A 27416-nucleotide genomic window follows, 5' to 3' on the forward strand; every position below is an offset into this window, starting at 1 on the left:
TCAGTATATGTATACAGGGTGTCTCAAAAATACATGGCGTAACTTCAGGAATGAGTTCCTCATATGTAGACAATAAAAATATTTTATATCAACATAGTTCCAGAAATGCCTAATTTTCCGAGTTTTGAAAGTTTGTCTATGACACTTAACTGTTCACATCACATTATAGTAATTGTTCAAAATGTCCACCTTCTGCCTGAATATAGGCCTCACATCAATGTCTCATGGACTCGCAAAGGTGATGCCAAATTCCTGGCATGTTTCGTGTTGTCTCGCAACCTGCCACAATTCGATTGCGGAGAGTTTCCACATCAGCTACCAGAGTCGAATACACCAATGACATTAAATGGCCCCACAAGAAGAAATCTAGTGGGTTTAAATCAGGTGAGTGTGTAGGCCAGGCAGTTGGTCCACCCCTCTACTTCAGGAGTCGTAGATCTTGGTCATCCTCTGTCGGCAGCACGAGGTGTCAAGGTCCCATGTTCACAAAGGCAGCAATGGATACCTTCAAACGTTTTCCTGTCTGGACATCTTCATTCTGGGAACCTTTCGTGGTACAAACGACGAGCCTCCAGAGCATTGCTGTCCGCCAAACCGTACATAAAGTGCATATCCGCTTGCTCCTGATTTGAGTACATGGTCGGAATGGAAAACCACCAGATTCTGTCAGTACGTTGCGATGAAGGAAATCGCCTGCGGGAGATAAGACATTTCGGTTAACAACTCGGGAACCAAGCATTTCCAGAACTGTGTTGATATAAAATATTTTTATTGTCTACCTATGAGGAACTCATTCCTGAAGTTATGCTGTGTATTTTTGAGACACCCTGTATATATATATAGATCTTAGAATTAAAACACGCACCCACACACACTTTAAATAATCACTTCAGTTATGCTTTTTTTTCATAGAAAACAAAGAAAAAGAAATTAAAGCCACCTGCCTTCAATTTTTCAGCTCTTCATCTAATTCATGATCCTCAAGGTAAAATATTTATTTTTATGACGTTCATTTAGTGCATATAACTTTAATTTAAGTGTAATAATTTTCCCCTCTCTTTTGTCTGTTAGCATGATAAACAAATATACTGAGAGGATATTCTTAGAGTGGCACGGTGCATAGATAAACTGCTATTTTAAGATAATAAAGACTCAAACCTGTATTGCTTTAATTATGCTTATTTCCAGTTTGAAAATACGTACATAATGGAGTCAAATGTTTCAGGGTATTTTCTTGCACTTCTTCAGCAACACCTGTCTTTGCAATAAACAAATGCTTATTGATGTTTACCATAACTGTAGCCATTGTTTCTTCAGGGATGCGTTCTGATTCTTCAGTGCTATGTGGATTATTCCTGTAGACATTGTCTCTCAGAAATCTCCACAGGAAATAAACATTGGGATTCAGATCTGGCAAGTACAATGATCAAGACCATCCTACTCATACTCTTGCTTAAAGAATTTTCCCACTAGAATGCATCACTAACTGGTTAAAAGAAAATTAGGTCTTAAATGTTTTAAATATAGACATTTAAAATATAGACATTTAAAAATATTAAATCTTCTCTTGATCACCCTTTAGAAGAGTGCAAATACATCTCATCAGCACAAAAACTTTTGTGATGCATATCTGTTAACTTCAGAAAAATCTTTTTCTCTTTTTTTTTTTTTTTTTTTTTTTAGCGCCTCTAGAAGTACAACAGCTGCAGCCTGTTCTACACTACTGTCCTTTCTCTGAACTTTTCACATATGTCATCAAGGTTGTAATGCTGAGTCATTTAGCCAGATCAACCTTTGATTGATATTAGGTTCTTTTATCTTCTTGCTCACATCAGTGATATTTGACACATTGATGCCATAAACACTCTAAATCTTACACATTCCTTCATCTCTTTAAAGCTTCTTTATTATCTAAAACTTAATTTCTAGGTTTTACATTTTTTTCTGGGTCCTTTTACTAGGTGCTTTGCATTTGACATACCTATTTGTTCACTACAACAGCTATATGTACATAAGCATGCTCACAAATAATAATTGTTGAATGACTGACTCCACAAATAGTTGATGTAATTGCATTAACACAGTTTCTGTTTTTAATTCAAGTCAATCTTCACAACTGGTGAGGATCATTGATTCTTTTATTGTATCCTTGTGTGTGCTCTCTTTTATTACATATAATTTGACACATTGATGCCATAAACACTCTAAATCTTACACATTCCTTCATCTCTTTAAAGCTTCTTTATTATCTAAAACTTAATTTCTAGGTTTTCATTTTTTTCTGGGTCCTTTTACTAGGTGCTTTGCATTTGACATACCTATTTGTTCCCTACAACAGCTATATGTACATAAGCATGCTCACAAATAATAATTGTTGAATGACTGACTCCACAAATAGTTGATGACAAGTATAAGTCATGTACGAGGAGTGGTACAAGAGTAAAATGCCTCCTATTTTTTTTCTCAGAAAATTTAATTCCTACAACTATGCTTTTTACATCAATTAATCCTCAATCATTAATAAACACTTATTTTTCCACAAAGTCACCTCATTTTCTATGCACTTCTGCCATCTCTGAGGAGGGCTTTGCAAACACTGTGCTTGAGCTTGTCATCGTCCACAAGGCGCTTCCGTAGCCAGGTGGGAAGGAGCAGCAGTGCATAGCACACGCTTCTTGATTAGACCGGGGTTTGAGCCCGTCACCACCAAATACGGAGGATACGGAAAGGTCAGGGAATGATCACCGCATATCCCGGAGCAATATGACCTTAGTTGCTAATGCACCTAAAAACCAAATAACAAACAAACAAACAAACAAACATCGTCCACAAAATGGGTTCCACAGAGTACATCCTTCAGCAGCCGAAGAGGTGATAGTCAGAAGGTGCAAGATCTGGGCTATGAGAGGGGTGAGGAAGAACAGTGAACCCCAGTTTTGCAATGGCCTCCATCATGTGCAGACTAGTGTGGAGTCATGAATTGTGTGTTTAAAAAACTTCTGTGTTTAAAAAACCTATGTGCAGAGGCCAGTACACCCATTATAGTTCAGCACAAGCTGGGCAGCACAAGAATAGTGTAGTGAAAGCTCTACTAGATGGAGCGGGGTCACACTGCACCACCTCTGAGGACAAAGAATGTGAAATTAGACGGGTCACAGCAGACCTTAGAAAATGCAGATACTCCCAGAGGATCATAGACAGATTTAGTAGAGGAATAGAGTCTAACCGTCAGGAACCGTTTGTTCCTGTGGCTACCGCATACATTCCTTACTATCCGGGCGTTATTACTGAGCATCTCGCTAGAGTTTTGCAGGGTTATAAAACATGCTGTGTGCAGCTTCCCGGGCGGAGGTTGCACACAGTGTTGTCTCAGGTAAAATACCCAATAGCAAAGGACCTGAGTAGTGGAGTAGTATACAAGATAAAATGCCCGGATTGTGGGGAATGTTATGTGGGCGAGACAAAACGACGGCTCAAGGATCGTCGGGGGAGCATGCAAATGCTATAAAAACCGCTGATTACAATAAGTCTGCTGTGGCCGAACATTTTTGGGAGAAGCAGCATCAAATTTCCCCAGAGGATGCGGTTATCGTGGATCGAGCGCATGGGTTCTGGAACTGTAAATGGCTCGAGAGCCTACGAATCTGTTCATCCAACCACAATATTATGAATAGGGACAGAGGTATGCGTATGCATCCTCTGTTTGAAACTATCATCCTAAGTACGGATGAACGGTTTGCTTAACACATTCCCGAGCTATTTCCGCTTCCAGTTCAGACCATGCACCGACTGCACCACGTGTATAGGTACCGTGAGCCTGTTATATATGGACGTGCTGCAGGAAGTTTTGTTACTGCTGAGGAAGGAAGCGGATGCTTCCGAAAGCTCCAGAGATTTTTAGCGCTTTTAATCCGGTTTATTTTAGTGTATTTTATCTCAAAGATTTTATCAGAGTTTTAATGTTTTTACATGTATATAATTTAATTTAATATAATAGCAGTTTTTGTAAATATTTATTTTATTTTATTTTAATATGTAAATATTTTAGTTACAGTAAATACTTATTCTTATGGTTGGTGTGTGAGCTGATTTAATGCTAAAAAAAAAAAAAAAAAAAGTCATGAATTGTCATGGAGAAGAATCTCATTAAGGTTTTTGTCTGGTGAAACTCTACAGATGTGGGCTTTCAACATTTCCACAAGTTAATTGTGGCGTCACGCTCCAAGAAGTCCACAAGCAAGACCCATCTTTGTCCCAAAACACTGTCGCCATGACTTTACCGACAGAACACTGTCTTTTGAATTTCTTGTGCAGTGAATTTTGATAGTGCCACTCCATAGGCTGTCTCTTCGTTTCAGGGTCATAATGGTGTGCCCAGGTTTCGTCACCTGTGACTATGTGTGAAAGAAAAACCTCTCCTTCACTCTCATAACACTGGAGAAGTTCCATACAGATGACTTTCCAGACTTCTTTGTGCTCATGTGTCAGCATTTTTGGGACCCACTGGGTTGTAGCCTAGTTCCTTTATGATGGTTATCACAGCTAGTTTCCCTATACCTACTGTATTACACAATTTGTGTGTTGTGATGCAGCAGTCCTCTTTGATCACCACGTCGATCCACTCTTGTTGTCTGTTTCACTGACGTTACTGACCAGCTGCTTCAGGGCTTGTCAACAATGTCACTTTTCCCATTCTTTAAGTATCTTACCCACTGTCTAACTGTACTCATACCTACGGTATTGTCACCATAAACATTTTTGAGATCTGTATGGATTTTGATAAGCATCACTTCTTCCTTGGTAAGAAATTCAATCACCACTCTTTGCTTGATACATATATCTGTAAATCCACCATGTGCTGTACTCATGAAACTGATCACAGTGCTACTCGGTAACACGTGAAATGATCTATGGCGCTACATTTGAAAGCAAAAAAATCAGGAGGCATTACTTTCGTACTGGTCTTGGTCCTGTGTCATAGAACCTTTATCATAGAACTTGCCTAAATTGGCAGTTCTATGATAACTGAATCTTGCTGTTGATCAAAATCTAATCAGGTCTAGTTTAAAAAAAAATGGCCTTTCTAAACTAGAGCTGATTTTTCACACAGACCAGTTTTGCATGCTCCTCTCAAATATGCCATTATGCAGTACCAAAGCATTATAGCCATAGTAGCTTATGTGCCATTAAACTCCCATAACAACAGCAGTACCAAATTGCAAACAGTCATTTTCTTGTCACTCATCATCTCTGAGATTCTGTTAGCCTTCTAGTGTTTCCTTCTTGTGCGATAAATCATAAACCACACTTGCTCCCTCCCCCAACCCCCCACACAGCAAGTTTTAGCAATTTGTCTGGCCTAATAAGCACATTTTTAAACCTATCTTACTACATCTAACATTTTGACTACATCTATTTTTTTGTCATTTTATCATGTAGAGATCCCTCACTTCCTGTGTAAGTAAATTTTGTTTATAATCCAATATGAACACATAGTAGTAACTATAATGATGACTAGTAACAGTGGAATGCATATATCTGATAAATCACCACGTGGGATGCCACTTTGATGATTGTTGCCTAACATGTTACTGCATAACCATGCATGCTTATAGTTTATTCTGTTACTTTATTCATTCTCAGCAGAGTGTCTTTCCACACTCTCTCAGAAGTTAGGGTATCTTTCTGATGTACAGGTAGTTCTCACTTTACAAGTTTTCACTTTAAGAGTTCCTGGATTTATGAGTTTTTTTTTTTTTTTCTCAAAGTATCAAGTATCAAAAAAATCGAAAATATGAATATTAATTGCAAAAAATGAATGTTAAATATTCATAAACACTGCATTTCAAACCACGCACGTAGCTATACAATACAGTGTGCCCAGCTTTACGATATTAATCCATTCCAGAGACACCATCACATCTTGAAAATATCGTAATGTGAACCCACTAACACATTGTTTTTTTTTAGTAATTCGTTCCATGACCTCTGAAGTTGAAATTTTCGCTATATAACTCTCTAAAAGGTTATTTTTACAGTGCAAATTGTATTAGTTACCAGTTCAAATCACTAAAATGCACTACACTCTCATTGTTATCATATATTCCGTTATAAGAATCAATTTTGAATGCCTTTGTGACATTTTTCTAAAGCACATTTCTGGAGGTGTCACGACCATAAAACAATTTGCACTTTCCGGTTTATTGGGCTTTTCTGTTACTGCAAGCAATTATAAACGGGCAGTAAACTCGATGTTATTGCATTTTCGAAAATACCGATAGATGGAATTGTGTGATTTTTTTGTGTTATTATGGTGAAATGTGTTTCCCCTTTACTGAAATCTTCAATCGTATAAAAAACATAAATAAATTTTCAGAATCTTCTCTTCATTCCTTTTTTTTTTTTTTAGCTTCGTAAACTTGTTACTCCACACAAATTGTGTTAGTTGCAATTTGTGCATTCCATTAAAAAATGCTTATGCATGCTCTTGAAATTTATAAAGAAAATAGAAGATTATCTTGGAAACAAACGCCTCTTGAAGCATTTCTGAAGAATATGACTCCTTGAGCAACAAACCAACAAGTGCCGAACCAATAATAAGTGATCACCTAGTGTGCATTTAGTTGATGATGAAGAATAAACATTCTTTAAAATTTGTAAGTCATAAATAATTTCTTTATTATTATAATTTGCTTGATTTTACAGGCTACGTTTTAATTTCTTTGGATAAATCAGTCATTGTTTGAACATAAACTAATTAGCTAACTAATTTCATTGTTGAGAACATAACTCCTATTTTTAAAATTGTCTATGGGATTTAATTCCCGCTTTACAATCTCATGCTAGGAACGAATTAACTCATAAAGTCGAGAACTACCTGTATTGTATTTTACCATGCCCAAGAGTACAAGAACAAGAGTATAGAAGAACATTTGCATTATTTTTTTGCTCAAAAATCAGAGAGATGTGACCAAACCATACTAAGTGGAAGTGTAGATAAAAGTTGTCCAAAAAAGATTTGGGCGGTTATTAATGAGCTGGACATCAAATTTTCCATACAGTGTAAATAGCCAACTAGGAAGGCACATTGTGTCTTAGTTATGTTTAGGACCTTTACAAGTAGAGGAAAAGGATATTTTTATCCTTTTATATAAAACAATGGTAAGACTGCATTTAGAATATTGTGTTCAGGTCTGAAGGCCACACTTGAAAAAACATAGAACTTCTAGACAGGTTCAGAGAAGGGTAGCCAGATTGGTAAGATGTGCTAATCAATGTCCATATGGAGAACAGCTTAGAAAGTATTGATTGTGAAGTTTGGCAATTAGGGGGGTGACCTGATAGAAATATATAAGAACCTGAAGGGAATGAGTAAAATGAATGAGGAACATATATTTTCACAGCTAAATACAAAATATTGGGAGTAACAGGAGGCTGATCCTTGTGATGCTTATTTGAAATCATTGGAACAGAGTGTCTGTAACAGCAGTTGAGGCATTTGGTAAAGTTCAAAGCAGATGCAGGAAAAAAAAAAAAAAGACTGCTTCCTTGTATTATTTAGCCATTATAAATAGTAATACTAATTTATGCAGTTAGCATTTAGAAAAACAAGTTGTGCAGAAGTTTTTGAGTAGTACTGTCATTTTAAATTAGGGTGAATGTCTGTTGAAAGTAAAGAGCATTGATCCCCTTCAATCAATAGAAATAATGACTTTGTATGAACTGCATAATTTGGTGTAAGAGACATAAAGTTAATTATTTGTGAAATAGCTAAGGATGTATGTATTTCTTATGGCACATTGTATGCAACTGAAAGCCTGCAATGTGCTATAAGAATGAAGAATTGTAATTGAGGCACAATAAGAGCCACATTTTTTCCATAATGGTGGAGGAGCAGAAACAGAACTGCTTCTTGGTTTTTGGGATGATACCAAAAATTCAATTCAGTTTTTGTTGGAGATTGGAAGAATTCTTAAAGGTCTCTTCACTCGGTGCTGTAGATAGTAGAGTTTTTGAAAAGCTGATGTGCTTGCCCAACATGCAAATCAGCTTTTGGAAAAACTCGTAATACACTGGCATAATATAGCTGAGATGTTGATGCATTACAAAAACAGTGACATCCTGAAGACTGTCTCTAGTAACATTAGAATGCACAAAGATTTTTCACCATCTCATAAAAAATTAATAGTATACTGGGAACAAATGAAATTATTGATATGCAATCTGCCAAAGTGTTTATGATTAAAATTCAGATTTGGAATGCAACAGTTAAAGAAAGAGATTTTGAAATATTCTGCTGCTTAGAAGCAACTGAACTAGGAAAATTCCTAATTTTGTTAACAGTCACATTAAATATTTCCAAAGTTTAAATGTTGCTCAGTTTGATCAGATTAAAAATCTGTTCGAAGTGAATTTTAGCATTAGTGGGCTTAATCCCACTAATGCTAAAATGGAAGAAGAAGATTTGCTGACATTTAGAGTAGCTAAACTTTGAAACTGAAGTATAAATCTTTACTATTGATGATTTTTTATATTGAACTTTTAAATATTTTTAGCAAGGATGACAGTTGACACTTCACTATATAAGTATTTTATTTATTTATTTTTCCACATGTTTTGCTTTATGCATGACACTCCTGTAATGGTCCCTGAGATGCCCCCTTTATATCACTGCTTTTACCTTTCAAATTTTGGTTAATAAAGAGTATGACTGCTACTTGAAAGGCTTGCTGGCTGATTTTTATTTCTTTTATCTGATTTTATCCCTTTTCCATTTTTATTTGTGCATATTCATTTTATTTTAATAAAGATTTTGTGGGTATTCACAGTCTGTAGCAATTTATAATTTATTATGGACTTACCCAACTATCATGGCTTTTATAGTAATATAAATTAAGATTATTTACGCTTATAATACTGAAAAGTCATGTGTGTTTTATAACATAAAATAAGAGTGTGAGTTATATTATTGAAAGAAGAAATGTAAGCCTTTTCTTCAGCCCATCCCTGAATCAGCAAAATATGCGAAGAGCATTAGTTGCAAATTCTCGCTAATTCATTATAGCTTTGATTTATTTATTTTTATTTATTTATTTTATTTTATTATTATTATTATTATTATTATTATTTTATTTTATTATTTTTTTTGTTATGTCAGAATTCACTAATCAATTTTTACTTAACATTTACTTTTGGTTTTGTTATTTAGGTGTTAGGCAGAGAGTACAACTAATTTATAAAGAATAATGTGTACATAATGTGTACACATTTCAATAATTGAAATGAAATGTGTACATAATGTGTACGTAATGAAACTGAAATCAGATGGTATAAACAAAAAAGTTGAATCTCCATTTTAGATTAATTTCCATTATAAGTATACAATGAAATTCAGTTTTTTTTTTTTTTAACTACTGTATGTTTTATAGCATAAAATAATAGTGAAATTATGCTGAAATCTATTGTATTCAGTGGATACTGAATATACATTCATGAGCCAAAACATTCTGCCCACCTACATAACAGTGTGTTAAGTTGTGTTTCACTATGATAACTGCTCGCACACGACACGGCATCAACTCCATGAGACTACAGAAGGTATTCCAGTCCAGCTGGACAAAAGGACATCCTGGAGTTTGGCAACAGAATGAAACACTGGTGTGGATTGATGAGGATCTGGTAAGGGTGTATTCAATGGGGATAAGGGGACAATGCCTATGGTTGCTGAGATCATTCCCCATTCAAACTTTATTGGATGCTTCCCTTTCCCCATTGCACAGGCTTTGTGCTGATGAATTGTCAGGCACTGCCCGTGCCATCACTATATACGCTTCACCAATTGATGACATCACTCCTAGGTGCTGTTGTATGCATCCACTCATAGAAGGAGGGGGATATTTTTTGGCTCATAAGTTCTAGTATAAATCAGTCCTAGACTCGCCTTCCATTCATTATTTACCTCCATACTGTCCAGACCTATCCAGAGTAAGCATTCTTTTTTTCTAATATTTACTTGACACCATTAATCCACCTTCCTCTTGGTCTGCTTGTATATCTCCATTTCTGAGCCTATTACTATTAATTTTGGTCTCTTGGTCTGTCTCTGGGTTTGTTACTATTAAACATCCGTTTAAGTAATCCTTTTTCCTTCCATCTTTTCTGCACATAGATCCCATCTTAAGGTTACTTCAGTGACCTCTGATTGGATTTTCGTTATCCTGAATTTTTTTTTTTTTTTTTTAGTTTTTATTTCCTTTTTTGTAATGTGGCCTTGTCATTACTTCCATCTCTTATTTTCATTTATTTTTCTTAAAACTATGATTTCTGCAAATTCAATTTTTTTTTATCAATTCCTTTATTTCTTGCCCATCTCTCAGCTCCCCAAGTTAAATTGACTTAAAAATATCTTTATAAACAGTTAATTTTGTTAATTTCTCTTTTACTCCAAATAAATTTAGTTAACCAGTTTCTCAGACTTCATAATTATTTATTCAATTGTTTATTTCCATGTCTAATCTTCCCTCTTCATTAAAGGCTGTTCTTAAATACACAGGCAGGGCTGTAGTGGAGGGTATATGCTGTATATCCTCTGGATTTTTTTAGGGTGAATAGCATATACCTTCTAGTTTTTGAAAGGCTCGAAAAACAAATTATTATTAAAATATTTACTGAAAATTAAAAAATAAATTTGTAAGAATTTGATTCTTAGCAAATCTTATACAGTTTTATTATTTTTAATTTATATGCCGTATATATAAGTAAGTAAATATGCCATGTATGTGTGTGAGTATACGCCATATACCCACTGGAATTCGATTAACCCATTTACGCCTAGTGTCCTTTATATAGTCCGCCTAAAAAATATTCATAGAAAATGGAAAACTACTATGACCACATGTTCCAGGAGTCTTTAGAGAAAATATACTCAGTGTTGCTTGCAACTTTTAAGTGATAGGTTTGTTGTTAGCACTTTTCAAATAAGCTAAATTTTTTAATTTTTTTAGTTTTGATTTTCTCACATACCCTATTCACACAAGTAAGTGTTTCCGTATTTGTCAGTCCTGAAATTGTTTATTTTAATCAAAAAGCATTAAATTTTAACCAGTATAAGTTTTAAGTTTACCAACCAAAATGTGTTTGAGTTATATGCATTTACAAATCAGTGTCCTATATTTAGGACACAAGGCATTTGTATAGAAAAATATATGATGGCAAGGATATTGCAACTGTATGATTCTTTCAGTTTACACATATATGCAATACAAGATATATTCATTCTTACCTATGTACATAAATAGATATGTACATATTTATGCACACATACATACTTAATTTTTTTTTTTTTTTCCCAACAGAATCCACCCTAAACAGTTCTACAGCAAATCCAAAATTTCTTCAAAACTAAATGACATTTTGGATTCAGCTGAAGATGACTCTACCCACGAAGGATAAAGAAAAAGAATTTTTTATTACTATATTACCATCTGAGAATGCAACTGGGAATATTACTGAAGAAGATGATCCAGGAATGATAAATAATTTGCCTGGAAGCATGCTTAATGCTCAAGCTGCTTTAGATGATTCTTCAATCGAAGATGAGGAATCTAAATCCCCTCTGGAAAAAAAAAAAAAAAATGGAAGAAATGTCTACATACATGTAAATGGGAAAAGAGAAACATTGAGCCTAAAATTTCAATGTGGTCAGCAGAAGACGTTCACACGGAACAACTCAGAAACCAAGATCTGTCGCCATTGCAATATTTTGAATTGTTCTTTGATGATGATATAATGAGTGTAATTTCCACAGAAATGAATAGGTGTGGTTTTCAAAGAAATGAAGTGCTTCTTAGAAATAATGCTGTTGAGTGGCTGTTATTCTGCATCAAGAAGAAGGATGTTTTGGGAGAATGCATCTGATACTCATAATTTTCTTGTTGCCAATGCAATGAGACATGATAGATTCGAGGCTGTTTACACTTTGCTGACAATACTAAATTAGATGATTCTGATAAATTTACTAAACTCAGACATTTGAAGAATCATCTGAATGAAAAGTTTCTTCAGTATACCCATTTGAAAGAATCTTATAGCTTTGAAGAGTCAACGTGTGAATACTTTGGAAAACATGGATGTAAACAGCTCATTCGTGGAAAACCAATTCGTTTTGGTTACAAGATTTGGTGAGGCTCTACAACGCTTGGATATTTGGTGTGGTGGCGCTTCCGTAGCCAGGTGGGCAGGAGCAGCAGTGCGTAGCACACGCTTCTTGATTAGACCGGGGTTCGAGCCCATGACCACCAAATACGGAGGATGCGGAAAGGTCAGGGAATGACCACCGCATATCCCTGGAGCAATATGGCCTTAGTTGCTAATGCTCTTAAAAACCAAACAAACAACAACAAACATTTGGTGTGGTTTGAACCATATCAAGGAAGAAATCCCACAATTGGAGCAGGAAAAAAAGTTAGCTTTGGTTTAGGGGGAGATCCTGTTGTCAAATTTGTTGAAATTCTACTGAAATGCAGTCTAAAACCTTCTCATTTATGCTTTAACAACTTTTTTATTAGCATAAAGCTAATGGCAAAGTAAAAAGAGATGTCAGTCAAAGAAAATTTATGTATTTTCCTACAAAGAAATGAAGTGCTTCTGAGACTTGAAAATCGCCCAGTGGAAAAGAAAAATGATTTTAAAAAAAAGGGGAGGATAAAGGCTCGTTTGATTTTAGAGATGCAAACAATGAAGTATTGGTGTGTAGATGGAACAATAATAATGGTGTGAGTCTTTGTTCAAATGCAGTGCGTGTTAAACCTATTATTCAGGCTTCACGCTATTCATCAGTATCTAAAAATACAGAACTGGTATTCGAGAAAAAATAATGGTATTCTAGCCTTATTACATATTTGATCAATGTAGCTGTGAATGCCTGGCAGCTACATAGAATATGCAAAGACAAAGATGCAATAGACCTATTAGGTTTTTGTTGAACTATAGTTAGATTTTATTTAGAGTGTTATTGCAATACACCACAATAAGGCCAGCAAGGAAGACCACAGCAAAATTTGAATGAAAGTCGATTTAATATGCATGCACATTGGCTTGTTCCCCAAAAAAATCAAAAATGATGTGCTCATTGTCACATGAAAACAACAATGATGGGAGAAATGTAATAGATGGTTACATGTAAAATGCTTCAAGACTTACCATATTCAGTAACACTTAAATAGAATAATTTGTTTTATTATGTATTTTCCTAGCATCCTATATATAGGACACTGTATTTTCATTGTAAATCATATTTTTGAAGACTCCCGCTCCTGAGTATACCTTCTGCTAATTTTATGGCTACAACACTGCACACATTTTTCATGAAATGCAGTTTTATTTAGGTTTTAGGTTTTATTTGTTCTTATTTTTCACATAATTGTAAAATTCATAAAAAATGCTGACTTTAGGCATAAATGGGTTAATAAGTGCCACGGTTGATATGCCAACAGTGCGTGTTGGCATATCAACCGTATTTAGCAATCAGGGGCTTGAACCCTGGTCTACTCAAGGAGCGTGTGCTACTGCACTCCCGCTCCTGAGTATACCTTCTGCTAATTTTATGGCTACAACACTGCACACAGATGACTTCACACACATCTCTTTGTGTGTGAAATCACAGAGAAGATATTGCCATTGTAAATCATTTTGAACAACTTAATTAAATTGAAATAGGCGCATAAAACCCAGCTCACTAGTCAGTAAAAAAGACTGCACAAAACAAAAGCTAAAGATATAAATCTGTTCTTTATTCAAGTTTTTATTATCCTTGCATGTAATGTGATTATTAACAAGTAATGAAGGATTATTAAAGAAAAAGCACCTGTTAAATTGGGATTAGTTTCCATAATTTTATCAAACTTCTTTGTACAAGCTCTAATCCAGACTGAGCCCAATTGGGATTAAAATGTTATATTTACAGGAATGGGTTGCTGTTTCTGGTCACACCAATCTTTATTCAAAACGGATTTATTTCTAATGTTATCAAGATCTCGTGGATGAAATTATGTGTAGTCTTATTGATAGAATAATAATGTCAGTATACTCACATTTTATTCTCCTTATTAGTTTGGAAATCAGTTATAAATTTTATAGTTTACAGTTTAATAGGTTGCCAGGGGGGCTGTGCTCTTAATTTTGGATCATTAGACGAGTTAAAATTAATGTGGTAAATGTGTTTGTGAAACATGAACTTTAAACAAGTTGATATTTTCATGACAAATATAAATCTCTTTGACATGGCATGATGCAAATCCCGTCATTATGCTTTGAAAGATTTACATGATAATAAGATTTATCATGTAAATTTATTATCATTTATAACATCAACTACTTAGTTGATGTTATAAATGATATTAATATTAAATGTACATTACATATACAGGAGGGCCTCGATTAACGCGATTAATTCGTCCCGTGAGTGCATCGTGCAAAACGGAAACATATTAATCAAATATAATAACCAATAGGAAAAATTATAATTGGTCCTTGACCTTCTGGAATGTCCATAAAGAATTTTAAAAATACCTTTTAAATAACTTTTTAACTGTATACAATGTAAAAGATAATGAAAATAATTATGGAATTAAATGTTTATTGCATAAAACAGCAGTTCCCAAACTGCACGCCGCTGAATATTTTAAATTTTCAAGGGAAACACAGCAATACACGACATCTGTCGGACACCATGCGAACTACTATCTCGAGGTAGTTCACAGTTTCAACATTTCTTATTAAGTTGTTTGGACCTAACTACTAAGCGGAACCGTTAGGTATTTCTTTTGGTCTGAGTGTGCCTTGAAAAAATTACTGAGACACTAAGAGCGCCGTGAACCGAGAAAGTTTGGGAACCTCTGACATAAAATACACAATGAAGAAATGACTGTTGCGGAAATATTTGAACAGTGTTGACTTTCTCTTTTCATCAATCAATTTCTGATAGCCGACAACAATCTTCTCTGGCCCCTGGCGAAATAAATATCGCAGAGAACCTCAAACCTTTTGTTTGAGGTTCTATGCAATACGAAAGATTTCATCTAATTCTTTTACTGTTATCTCCTTTGCGGTAACATTTTCATCTGGCTCATTTAAAAATTTGAATTTTTATGCAAGTGCGCATTGACTTTATTAGCAGGAGACAAACAAGTAACACATCTTCTTCCGATGGAACACACCAAGGCGGGCAGCAGGCAAACGTTTGTTTATTGACCATACTACTCGCGGTAAGCTTAACGCACGATTCAAATCTTTTTCAACTATCGCATATAAAAAAAAAAAAAAGATTGCGTTAACTGGAAATTTGCATCGTGTAAATTGAAAAGTGGTATAATTTTTCAAATAGCGTTAACTGAAATTTGCATTAATCGAACTCGCGTTATGCGAGGCCTTCCTGTATACCATTTATAATTAAAAGTTGATGTAACTGTGATCCATTTGAATAAAGTGATTACTTTATATATGGGAATATTTTTTCCATTATTAGAAGCATGAAAAGAAAGTTTTTTTTTTTTTTTTTTTTTCATTTACCAGAGAGAGAGAGAGAGAGAGAGAGAGAGATCATTAGCACACCTAAATGTAAATAAGGATGATTCTTAAAACTTTGCAATTTTACTATTATTTATTTTATTATTATTTTTTTACCCCTCTGTAGAGTAAATATTTGCCTTTCATACTTAAAATATAAGGCACAAAGTCTTTTTACAATAGTATTATTATTATTACCAAGACTGACATACATACAGACATTGTAATACATTTTACTTGAATTAATTTTAATACTGTTTTAAATTTGCATTAGGTATGGCAGAAAAATTGCTAAAATCATTAGAAACATTAACAGAACGATTTGAAGTTAAACTGATGATAATGAATTTGATATCCCGGCTCATTGGAGTTCATCAGGTATGTGAGTTTCTGTGAAAGAATTGTGCATAGTATATTTATGTATGTTGGTGATCATCACTTTCAGTTTATTTTTTTCCTTGAATTCTGATGTGCAGAATAAATTTCTCCTTGGAGAAATAAAATTCTTAACAGGCTCAAACTGTAAAGTGAACACAGTAACGTACATTTATATTAGACTGGAGGCATGCTTGCTTTCTGTATTTAATTTATGGTATAGGGAGGTTGGCTACAGTTAGAACTGTCTGTTGCTGTTCTTGACAAAATTAGCAGTTAACTGATAATTAGCTTTTGGGAACTCTAAGGAGTTTCTTAGTCCTCTGATTCTTACATAAAGCGTTAGGCTGACAAAACTCATTTTTATTGTAATGAATGAATAATTTTCAAATTATTTATTCAAGATAGCATTGTAGTTTTATTCTTATGTATGATTGTTAGTAAGTCAGCTGTTTGTAACTTTGGAGTGATCGTTGGGTAGAATGTTGCTTCAACATGCTACTAATAATTAATTTAGCATATAGATAAAAGTTAATCACAAAAAAATAATAAATAAAAGCTTTCAATTTTTGTGGTGTTTAAAATATGCGGATTGTTCAATTGTACCACGTGGCATCAGCTAACACACTACTTTGGAAATTACGGTAAAGTTTTCCATTGGGACACAAGTGCTGTATACAGTTGCTGAAAATGTTGTTATGGTTTAAGTTAATGTTGGTTCTTCTGTGTTTATGACATTAAAGAGTAGAAAGAACAATTGAAAAAACTGAATAAATCGTGTCTCTGTATTTTACAGATTGATTTATGTATTTTGACTATTATTTTATTATATAAAATAATATAAAATAATAGTCAAAAATTATATAAAATTATATAAAATAATAGTCAAAATATAAAATAAATAGCATACAAACCCTTGAAGTCATAAGAATTTTTAAATAAATGTTCCAGAATGTTCCGTTATTATTATTAGTATCCTTTATTGGCCAAAAAAAAAGTAACAAGTAATACACATACAAGATATTACATGACAGGAATCCTTTTACAAAACTGTAAGAAACCAATGCGCCAACAACTAACACAAAAAAAACTGTGGGTGGTGGTGCTTAGAAAACATCTAAATATTATTCCTCAACATCAGTGATCAGCAACGACATGATTCTGCTCCAGTATACTTAGAATTTGAGTCCTGTAATTCAGAATTGATTGAAAAAAAGTTGGTTAGATCAAAAATAGCATAGATAAAGTACTGTTTGCACTCCTTCAGTCTGTGTAATGGTGACCAAAATGCAGGACTAACACCTAACTAGTTTTGTGGAATCTTCCATGATAAAAGGTTGAAGGAACACAGGCTATCTTCTACCAGAAATGATGTTGACTGTCTTCTTTAAAGCAGAAATCCTCCATACAGTCCTGACATTGATTTAATGTAGCATAACTGTTCTTGGAAGAAACATCATGAAAATTAATTTTATGATGGAGGGCTTTAATCATCTAGTAATCAGCCCTTCCCTAGCACAGGTCTAATAGAAGAGAGGCTACTATTAAATGCTCAGACAGTAGAGGTAGCTGGGATCAGATCTCACATAAATAAAAATATTTTGTAATAATCTTCTTGTTTGATACTTGGATGAGATCATGTTTCAAGTTCCAGTATTTACCAAATAAAGCCTTTCCAATTGCAGCAATGTTCCCAAAACGACAATTTAGAATAAAAAAAAAATCCTAAAAATTTAACCACATCACACTGTTTATTATGACTCCATCAGCCCTTCCCTAGCACAGGTAGGGTGACCATACGTCTGGGTTTCTGAGGACATGTCCTCTTTTTTAAGGTGTCCTCGGACATCCTTGCGGATGTTTAAAATTTGTCCTTGTTTGTCCTAGTTTTTCTATTTACAACTCGAGATTTACATTCACTTTAAATTTTTACACCCTCTGTATTAATTTAAGCATCATTTCGTGATACCCAAATAAATTATGGTACTTACAGTACGGGTACTTTTCTGTTATATCCACCGTGACTGCTGCGCTATCATTAAATATCACAGACCACACGTGCTGGCATATCTACGTCAATGGAGAGCGTTATAGCTTATGCGGCCGCCAATAGATAGCGCAGAAGTTACAGTGGCTATAACAGAAAAGTGCCGCAGTATGCATTATCGCAGCAAAAACATCAATAATATCAAAGTATCGTTTTATGTTTTTATCCCTGGCAAGTAGTTGCTACTGTTTTTCAAAAGAAAGCAATGTATGGTATGCAGTATTGCTGCAAAAACATGGGAAAAAGGAAGTGCATAGTAACTAATGAAATGCTTCAAGAACATCCTTCATTCAAGAAAGGTAAAACTAAACATGATGTGATCTGTATCATTTGCAATAGTGTTATTTCTGTTGCAAATAAAGGAAAACTTGATTTGAAAGAACATCTGAACACTGAAAAACATAAGCGTAACACCAGATGTGCATCGGCTTCATCAAATGTTTTGGAAAAATTTATTGTACCTAACATGGATGTTAAACTCATCAGAGCTTCTGAAGGCATGGCAGCATATCATACAGTAATGCATCACCAATCATACCTCTTGCTGGATTGTTGGATTCTGCTAATGAAAAGAATGTTTCCCGATTCACATATTTGCAAAAAATGTTGTGTGGCAGGACTAAGGCTGAGGCAATCATAAATAATATTTTTGGACCACATACAATTGATCTTGTAATGAATGATTTAAAGAACATACCATATATAAGCATTTCAAAAGATGCTAGCAATCATGGTTCACTGAAAATATTCCCAATTTTAATTCAGTACTTTGACTATCAAAACGGTGGAACTAAATTTTAAACTAAAAGAAAAACTTAATGATAAATTAATTGGAATTGGTTGTCCAGCATACATTTTAAATAATACTGTGCATTATATTTTTGATGGGCTACCAGTCAATATAGAAATGCTGGTTATGGTAATCTACAATAATTTCTCTATTTATACTGTGAGAGTTGAATCATTAAAGGACTTTTGCAATTTTTTAGAGACAAAGTATAAGCAATATTTATACAAAACGTGATGGTTATCTCTCTTTCCAGCCATAAATTGCATTTTAGAACTTTATGAAGGGTTTAAATCTTATTTTCTGTCACTGGAAGATTCACCAGCAATATTGCAAATATTTTTTGAAGATGATATGAATGAGAGTAACTAATGAAATGCTTCAAGAACATCCTTCATTCAAGAAAGGTAAAACTAAACATGATGTAATCTGTATCATTTGCAATAGTGTTATTTCTGTTGCAAATAAAGGAAAACTTGATTTGAAAGAACATCTGAACACCTTTCATTCGCTCATTCATTCATGTCAGTTTTTCAAGAAAATATAAAACGTATTGAAAGAGACTGTATTTCAATAATTGTGAAGTGCAGAAAATCCTTAAGACTGTTTTTCATTTGCTCAAGGAGAGGAAAACCAATAAATTTCTTCTGTTAAAAGTGTGCTCAATACTAAAAATTGCAACAGAAAAGGATAAGGAAAACGAAGTCACACAGTTTAGAGTTCAAATCGAGAATTTGTATGGCCATACTTTAAAATATATTGAATCATGGTTAAAACCATTAGATGAGTTTCAAATCTTAGAATGGACCAATTTGGCAGAAATTCCTTCTTGGGACAATGTTCATTCCTGCTTAGAATATCTTTGTGAGAAGGGAGTCACAGTCGATGATGTAAAACTGTTTGATCAATGGCATAATTTAAAGTTATTCTTGGAAACACAACAAGAAAATGAGAAATGGAATACATTAACTGCAAATGAGAAATGGGTGATGTTTTTTAAACAATGTAAAACTTCTGAATTAACTTCAGAGTTACTAAAAATCGTACAATTCATCTTTTGTGTATTTGGCCACAATGCAAATGTTGAACGTGTATTTTCATTGATAAATAGTCAGTGAACAAAGGAAAGAAACCAATTAAAAACTGAAGCTGTTAAAGGAATATTATTTACTGTATATAATATGCAAATGACATGTGAAGAATTTTACAACCATATAATTAATGAACCAGAAGTTTTAGCAGAAATTTTATCTTCAAGTAAATATTAATTTCAGTGAATTATTAAATGTTTTTTTAAAAGAATACCTATTTAATTTTTATGTCAACAAGATGTATTTTATTTTGCCACTATTTTCTGTTTTTTATCTTTTGCAATAAAAAAAATTTATAGTCCTATTTTTGTATTCTTCCTAAAATTAATTTCTTCCTCTGCTATCCTAGTTTTCATAAAAAATATATAGTCACCCTATCCATTCTTCAAGGCTGTTCATTAATTTCATGGTATAAAATTCGCGGAAAAAATAAGAAATTGATGAACTACTGCATAAGGAATGTGTTTCTTTGTCAAACTTTAGAATTAAGTTCTGAATTATTAAAAATTATAGTATTTATTCCTTCTATATTCGGTCTTCATTGATGAACATTCAATGACCAAAAGGGAAGAAACCTGTTACAGTTTGAAGTAAATAAAGGCTTATTGTTTACTACACATAATATGAAAAAGAAATGCCAAGAATTTTAAAATCAAATAACTAAAAAACAGCCAAAAATCTTAGAAAATATTAATTTTTTAAAAGTATTAAGTGTATGTTTAAAAGAATGTCTTTTATTTTATCAGAAGAAATTTCTATTTTATCAATAAATCATATAACATTCATAATTTTCTGTTAATAAAAAATTTTAAAATGTCCTGGTTTTGTCCTCTTTTTAAAAATGGGTATGTCCTAGTTTCTCTAAAAAAAATATGGTCACCTAGCTAAGTACAGGTCTAATAGAAGAGAGGCTACTATTAAATGCTCAGACAGTAGAGGTAGCTGGGATCAGATCTCACATAAATAAAAATATTTTGTAATAATCTTGTTTGATACTTAGATGAGATCATGTTTCAAGTTCCAATATGCTCCAAATAAAGCCTTTCCAATTGCAGCAATGTTCCCAAAACAACAATTTAGAATAAAAAAAACAATCCTAAAACTTTAACCACATCACACTGTTTATTTTGATTCCATCAGTAAATACAAAAACTGGAACTGGATTGCATGCAAAGGGTATTTGATAGTCTGACACTGTCACAGCCCTGTAGATGCTGAATTATTGGACTTCTACTATTTTTGTTTGTAGAAATGAAAGACAATGTGTGCCTTAAGAGAAAATTACAATTACATAATACCCCTTGCCTTTAAAAGAGAATGAGCAAGACATTTTAATTCGATTGTTGGCATTTGCAGTGAGTAGACGTGTCTTCATATTGCTCCTGGGAAGTGCAGGGGAGAGCATAGTGATCAGAGCAGATTATATTAGGGCTAAGGAGGTTATATAATTGCTTTTAAATAATTTATTTAATTTATTGTAAAGTTTATTTTGATATGTTTGTTTTCTGTACTAGTTTATAAATTTAATTTTTATAATATTATAAGTATAATTTTTTAAGGTTACTTTCTGAGGTATTTAGCAAAATTAGCAGTAGTTGTGACAAGATCCACCTTGAACATTTTGTCAGAGGGTATCATGACTCATATGGAACTAGCTGATGGCGATTTCCGGGTAAATCATGATTTCATCATATGCAGAACTTTTGGCATGTATTCCAGCGTCGACCTAGTGGATAATCATAGCTCACCTGGCGATTCTTTTCTTTCTAACCGTTATACAGAGTCTACCGATCTAAAGTTACAATTTGGTGCATTGCTAGAAGAATTTGAATCGCTGAAAAAACGGTGCTTGCCCTCGAGAATCACCAGGTGAGCTATGATTATCCGCTAGGTCGATTATAATAAGGATAGGTCGACTAGAACCAGCTATGTTATGTCTGCCGGGAGTGGCAAATAATCATGTCACCAACAGATTGTCAGATTTTGAGGGGGGAAAGAGAATATTACTATTCATGTGGGGAATAATGATATTAAGCGCACACAAATTGACAATTTTTTAGACAAATATAGGACCATGCTGAAGAAATGCCTAAGTCAGGTCAAAATATCTGTGTCTGCAGTTCTGCCCAGGCACGATAGGAGGGATTATATGCCGAAAGCCTTGTGAATTAACTCAAGACTTTAAGGACTCTGCAAGGCTATCGGGGGGAAATTTTTATTAGCTTGGTTTGCACTTGTAGGTAGAAGAAATCTGTTTTGTGGACATGGGATACATTTAAACAAAGATGGTGCAAGAGTTTTAGCCAGTATTATTGAGGATACCTTAAAGGTTCAGGGAAACTGCTAGTTTGAGGGGACAAGGGTAATATAGATACGCGTTTATCTAATAGTATTGGTCAAATTAACTCTTGCACATACTTCAAGAGTATTTGTTTGTTACCACAACAGAACATATTAGCAAGATGTTTTGAGGGCCGAAACATTTCAAATGAGCAGGTAGATAATGCCAGGGAAGCAAGCTTCAAGAGGTGTATTAGGGCAGTTATCTGTACAAGAACACTAAGTCTTAATTGTTTATACAGTAATGATGCAGAATTGTATTGAATAAAATGAGTGAATGAGTGAATGCTGGTTAAGACAAGTAATGTGGACATAATAGGGCTTACGGAAATGTGGTGCCACCCAGAGATAGGGAATGATGAGTTTCAGCACTGTATGTACGATGTATTTAGGAAGGATAGGGCAGATAGAAGGGGAGGTGGGGTCATGCTTCTTATCAAAAGCATCCTGAGAACATGAAAGCCTTCCCTGATTCAGATGTTTTGCATGCTGATATAGAATGGTTGGAAGCAAAGGTATAACCAGAGTGGGAGTAATCTACAGGCCAGGTGATTGTGAAGATTATTATGACAGCCTCTATGTGCAAATGGAATGGGCAAGTAAGTGTGAATGTCTTATTATGGGTGGTTTCAATTTGCCTCCAATTGATTGGAGCAAAGGGGAAGGAAACTTCACATGAGGGACAAAATTTTTAAATAAACTAGATGATTGGTATTTGTATCAACATGTCAGAGAAAGTACTAGAGAAAAGAATATTCTAGACCTAATCATCACCCATGAACCAGATGACATAATAGAGCTAACAGTACAGGAACTAGTAGCAGGAAGTGATCACAGAGTTCTACGATGGAAAGAGAGGTAGCAGTAGTTAAAGGCAAAGGAATGGGTCATAATTTCAGGAAAGGAAATTATGTTGGCTTAAGGTGTCACATGGCCTCTATTAATTGGGTAGATATCTCACAGAGAGCAAATACAATTGAATTATGGTATACCTCTAATGCATTAAGGGCTTAAGCCTTAATGCATTAAGGTGGGTGATGTAATGATGACAAAACAGTTGTGAAGTATATTTCCACAATATGAGAGATGCCTGCTGGTGTATGATATAAGTTAAGACTCTAATGCATTAAGGGCTTAAGCCTCAAGCTGCGAAAGAGATTAAACTATGTGTATTTTAGTGCAATTGCATCATTTATACACAGCTAATTATAGATTAGCAAATTTGCAATATCGGCATCGTTTAAGTTACATCTCATATTGTGAATACCTTGACGAGTTGCCATGACATTGCACTACTTTGAATAAGTAACGCTTCACCCGAAGGAGAAGACTGTTGTTACTTATTCTCAGTGGATAAGACCACCCAGACAGCACCATTTCAGGGCTATTTGGCCCTTCTTCGGTGGGTGGGTAGGTACCCAAGTGATGTAATGATGAGATGTAACTTAAACGATGCTGCTATTGCAAATTTGCTAATCTATAATTAGCTGTGTATAAATGATGCAATTTCACTAAAATACACATAATCTAATCTCTTTCACAGCTTGAGGCTTAAGCCCTTAATGCATTAGAGTCTTAACTTATATCATACACCATCAGGTATCTCTCATATTGTGGAAATATACTTCACAACTGTTTTGTCATCATTACATCACTTGGATACCTAAACCCGAAGAAGGGCAAAATAGCCCTGAAACGGTGCCGTCTGGGTGGTGGTATCCACTGAGAATAAGTAACAATAGTCTTCTCCTTCGGGTGAAGCGTTACTTATTCAAAGTAGTGCAGTGTCATGGCAACTCGTCGTGAAGGTAGTCACAATATGAGATGTAACTTAAACGATGCTGCTATTGCAGATTTGCTAAACTATAATTAGCTGTGTATAAATGATGCAGTTGCACTAAAATACACATAGTTATGCTATACTTTTAAAACATTAATCACAGAAGTCTTTGAATGAATATGAATATCTTGAATGAATATATATATATATATATATATATATATATACCATTAAAAAAATACTCCATGAGGAGGGTTCCAAGTTGGATGAATAATGAAGTTGCCAGAATACTTGAGTACAAAAAGATGGCATGGAAAAGTTATGAGTAATAAAAAAGTACTGAAGCCTATAACAGCTACATATTGAAATACTACAAACTGAAATAGTGCCACAGAAAAGGTTAGGCTGGCAAAGACAGGTTATGAGAAATTGCTGACAAAGAGTGGAGATAAGGAATTCTTCACATATATAAATGCAGAGAAAGGAAGGACAAACCAGATCAGACCCTTATAATGGACGTAGGATAGTATTAGATACTCCAGCTGACATTGCAGATGAACTCAACAGTTACTTTTCATCGATATTTACAGAAGAAAAACCCTTTATGTCAACGAAAAATTATCAGAATGGAGTTGAAAAATATATAAATTAATGATATTGAAATTTCACATGATTATTTAATGAAAAAACTTTCGAGCCTTCAAATGAGTAAGGCTCCTGGGGTTGATGGCATATATACCCTATAATTTTAAAGGAGGTGGCAAGTGAGTGCATTGAACCATTGAAGTTGATTATGAGGGCACCATTGAACTCGAGAGATTCAGTTGGATTGGAAAAGTGCCAGCGCATCTCCAATACGTTAAGGGTGGTTCTAAGTGTAATTATAGATTATAATTACACTTAGAATGGGAAAATATAGATTATAGACCGGTCAGTCTAACATCAGTAGTAGGGAAAATCGTGGAGGCAATGATCAAGGATGAAATTCAGGATCATTTAGATAGAAATGGAATTCTGAAGGATCCGCATTGTGGTTTTGTAAAGGGAAAATCCTGTTAACAAAACTGGTTAGCTATTTTGACAGGGTCATCCATGAGCTGGATTATTTTATTTTTTTTTTTTTTTAGATTTCAGCAAAGCATTTGACTCAGTTCCATATGGGCAGTTACTTTATAAGTTGCAATTACAGGGAAAATCCTTAGATGGATAGCAGGATGGCTTCAGGGCAAGTGGCAGAGGGTTGGGATAAATGGTTATTCCTCAGATTGGGTTAATGTAAGAAGTGGGGTTTCCCATGGATCAGTATTGGGACCACTATTGTTTTTGATTTTCTTAAATGACATTAATGAAGGGATAGAGGGCATGATACATAAATTTTTAGATGATGTAAAGATTGGTAGGGTAGTTAATGATCGCCGCCAAGCAGAGCTTCTTCAGAATGATAAATACTGGAAAACTCTCTTTCGGGTCATTTTAAAAATCTTAAAATGATAAGATTAATCATTTGTTTCTTTGAAATGAAATTTAAGACCCTTTAACACTGCTAGTAATTTATTTTTGTCATCCATTTTATAGGTAGTTTTATAAATAATTTTTTAATCGAAACTGTGTGTGTGTGTGTGTGTGTGTGTGTGTGTGTGTGTGTGTGTGTGTGTGTGTGTGTGTGTGTGTGTGTGTGTGTGTGTGTGTGTGTGCGAAACATCCGTTTTCATCATATATTTTTTAATATTTATTTTTGTGGAATAAATGTGATGATTTAATCTTATAGTAAAAATGTGTTTATGATTAAAAGTTTAAAAAATTCTGATCATTGTCATATTACACTGAAAAGTGGTTCTTACATATTTTGATTTATGCATATTGTTTTCATTGAGTATTTGAACATTTCTTAATTTTAATGTATTTAATGAATTTAATTAAATCGTAAATTAGTTTCATATTTAAAACTCATAGATTAATATATTTTTCTCATTTACTGAATATTTTATATGAAGGGAATGTTTAATAATTGATTAATTTATTCCAGCTTTTTGTATTCAACTTTTATCCTCTTTTACAAAGGTTTATCCAACCCCATCAAAGAGGTAATTTATTTTTTTCAATTTCTAAAAATTTGTTTTGTAAATTTTTTATTGAATTTATAGATGTAAACCAAAAATTTTGGGAACTTTCAGAGTGTGCAATGCCTGTGCATGTGAGCACATGTACTGATGCATATTGTGCACACCTGTTTAGTCAGTTGGATGCTAGGAAAGGTGTGTGTTAGTAAATTTTTTTGTACAGAACATGCCAGTATGTTGTAACTTTGAGTAAGAAAACAAAGTTTTGTAAGCATCCGGAAAAAAGGCTTTCTCATATGACCTAATCAAATGATGTTTCCATATTTTTTTTTTTTTTTTTGTGTAAACCCCAAACACGAGAGGTATTAGAACCTATAGTACTTAGTACCGTGCTTGGGTTGGAGGTTGAGAAGACAAAAGAAGATATTTGTTGACATTGGACTTGAACTTCTGTAGACTGTAATTTTCAAGAAATACGTATGAAGGAAGGTTGTTCCAGAAAACGGAAGTTGAATGAATAAACGAGGAAGATGAAAAGTTGGTTCTGTGAGTTTGAAGTTGAACAGTAAATGGATGTTGGCTGGTGGCGGCACATGTTTGGACTGTTTTGAAAGAGAGAGGGGGAATTGTAGAAGCCAATTCAGAAGAACAGTGCCCATGGAAATATCTGTAGAAGAGGCATGCAACAGAAACAGTACGTCTATGAGACAGCGAGTGTAGAGACTCTGTTAGAGATATGAGTCATTAACTAACCTAATTGCCCTCTTCTGAATGGAATCTAGAAGCCTGAGAGAGGTTTTGTGGGCACCACCCCAGATGTGGGAACAATATTCCATGGTAAAGCAGATTTGCGATTTGTACAGAGTGAACAGCTGTTTGGAAGAAAAGTAATTCCGCGAGCAAAAGAGAAAACCAAGTTTTTTAGATGCAGAGGAAGTAATATTTGTAATGTGCTTGTGCCAAGAGAGATTAGAAGTCAGGGTAATCCCGAAAAGAGATATATCATTTTGCCTAGAAATCGGAGTGTCACCAAAGATAAGCATAGGAGCAGAAGAATCCTTTTTGCGAGATATAAGTCAAGACTGAGTTTTAGAAGGATTGAAATTAGCTAAGTTGTCTTTTCCCCACTGGAGAATTACCTGGAGATCAGCATTTAAGGAATTGGTAGCAAATTTTCGAAAAGTTGAAGCTGATTGAGCAGGACAAGGACAGGAATTAGAAACAAGCCAATTGCGATATGCAATGTTCTTCTCTTGAACAGCCTTAGCACATTTATTGGAAAACGAAGGTTTAGATAAAGGACGAGATTTTAAAGTGGAGTGTGGAATGAAGGATTCCATTCCTGCAAGAATTATTTTACTGACACGATCTG

At 34.2% G+C, this 27416-nt stretch overlaps 1 protein-coding gene across 2 annotated transcripts in view; it reads left to right on the top strand.

The window, feature by feature from the left end:
- Window positions 1-27416, top strand: part of Mys45A (SDA1 domain containing protein Mys45A) — a 199013-nt gene that overhangs the window by 90665 nt on the left and 80932 nt on the right. For both annotated transcript variants that reach the window (XM_090385160.1, XM_090385161.1), the window contains exons 10-12: window positions 913-985; window positions 15839-15942; window positions 26011-26068. In XM_090385160.1, coding sequence (XP_090241286.1) covers window positions 913-985; window positions 15839-15942; window positions 26011-26068 — 235 coding nt within the window. The remainder of the gene's footprint in view (window positions 1-912; window positions 986-15838; window positions 15943-26010; window positions 26069-27416) is intronic.

The sequence above is a fragment of the Mastigoproctus giganteus genome, chromosome 11, assembly GCF_048544385.1.
Source record: "Mastigoproctus giganteus isolate SK-2022 chromosome 11, ASM4854438v1, whole genome shotgun sequence".
Taxonomy (NCBI): domain Eukaryota; kingdom Metazoa; phylum Arthropoda; class Arachnida; order Uropygi; family Thelyphonidae; genus Mastigoproctus; species Mastigoproctus giganteus.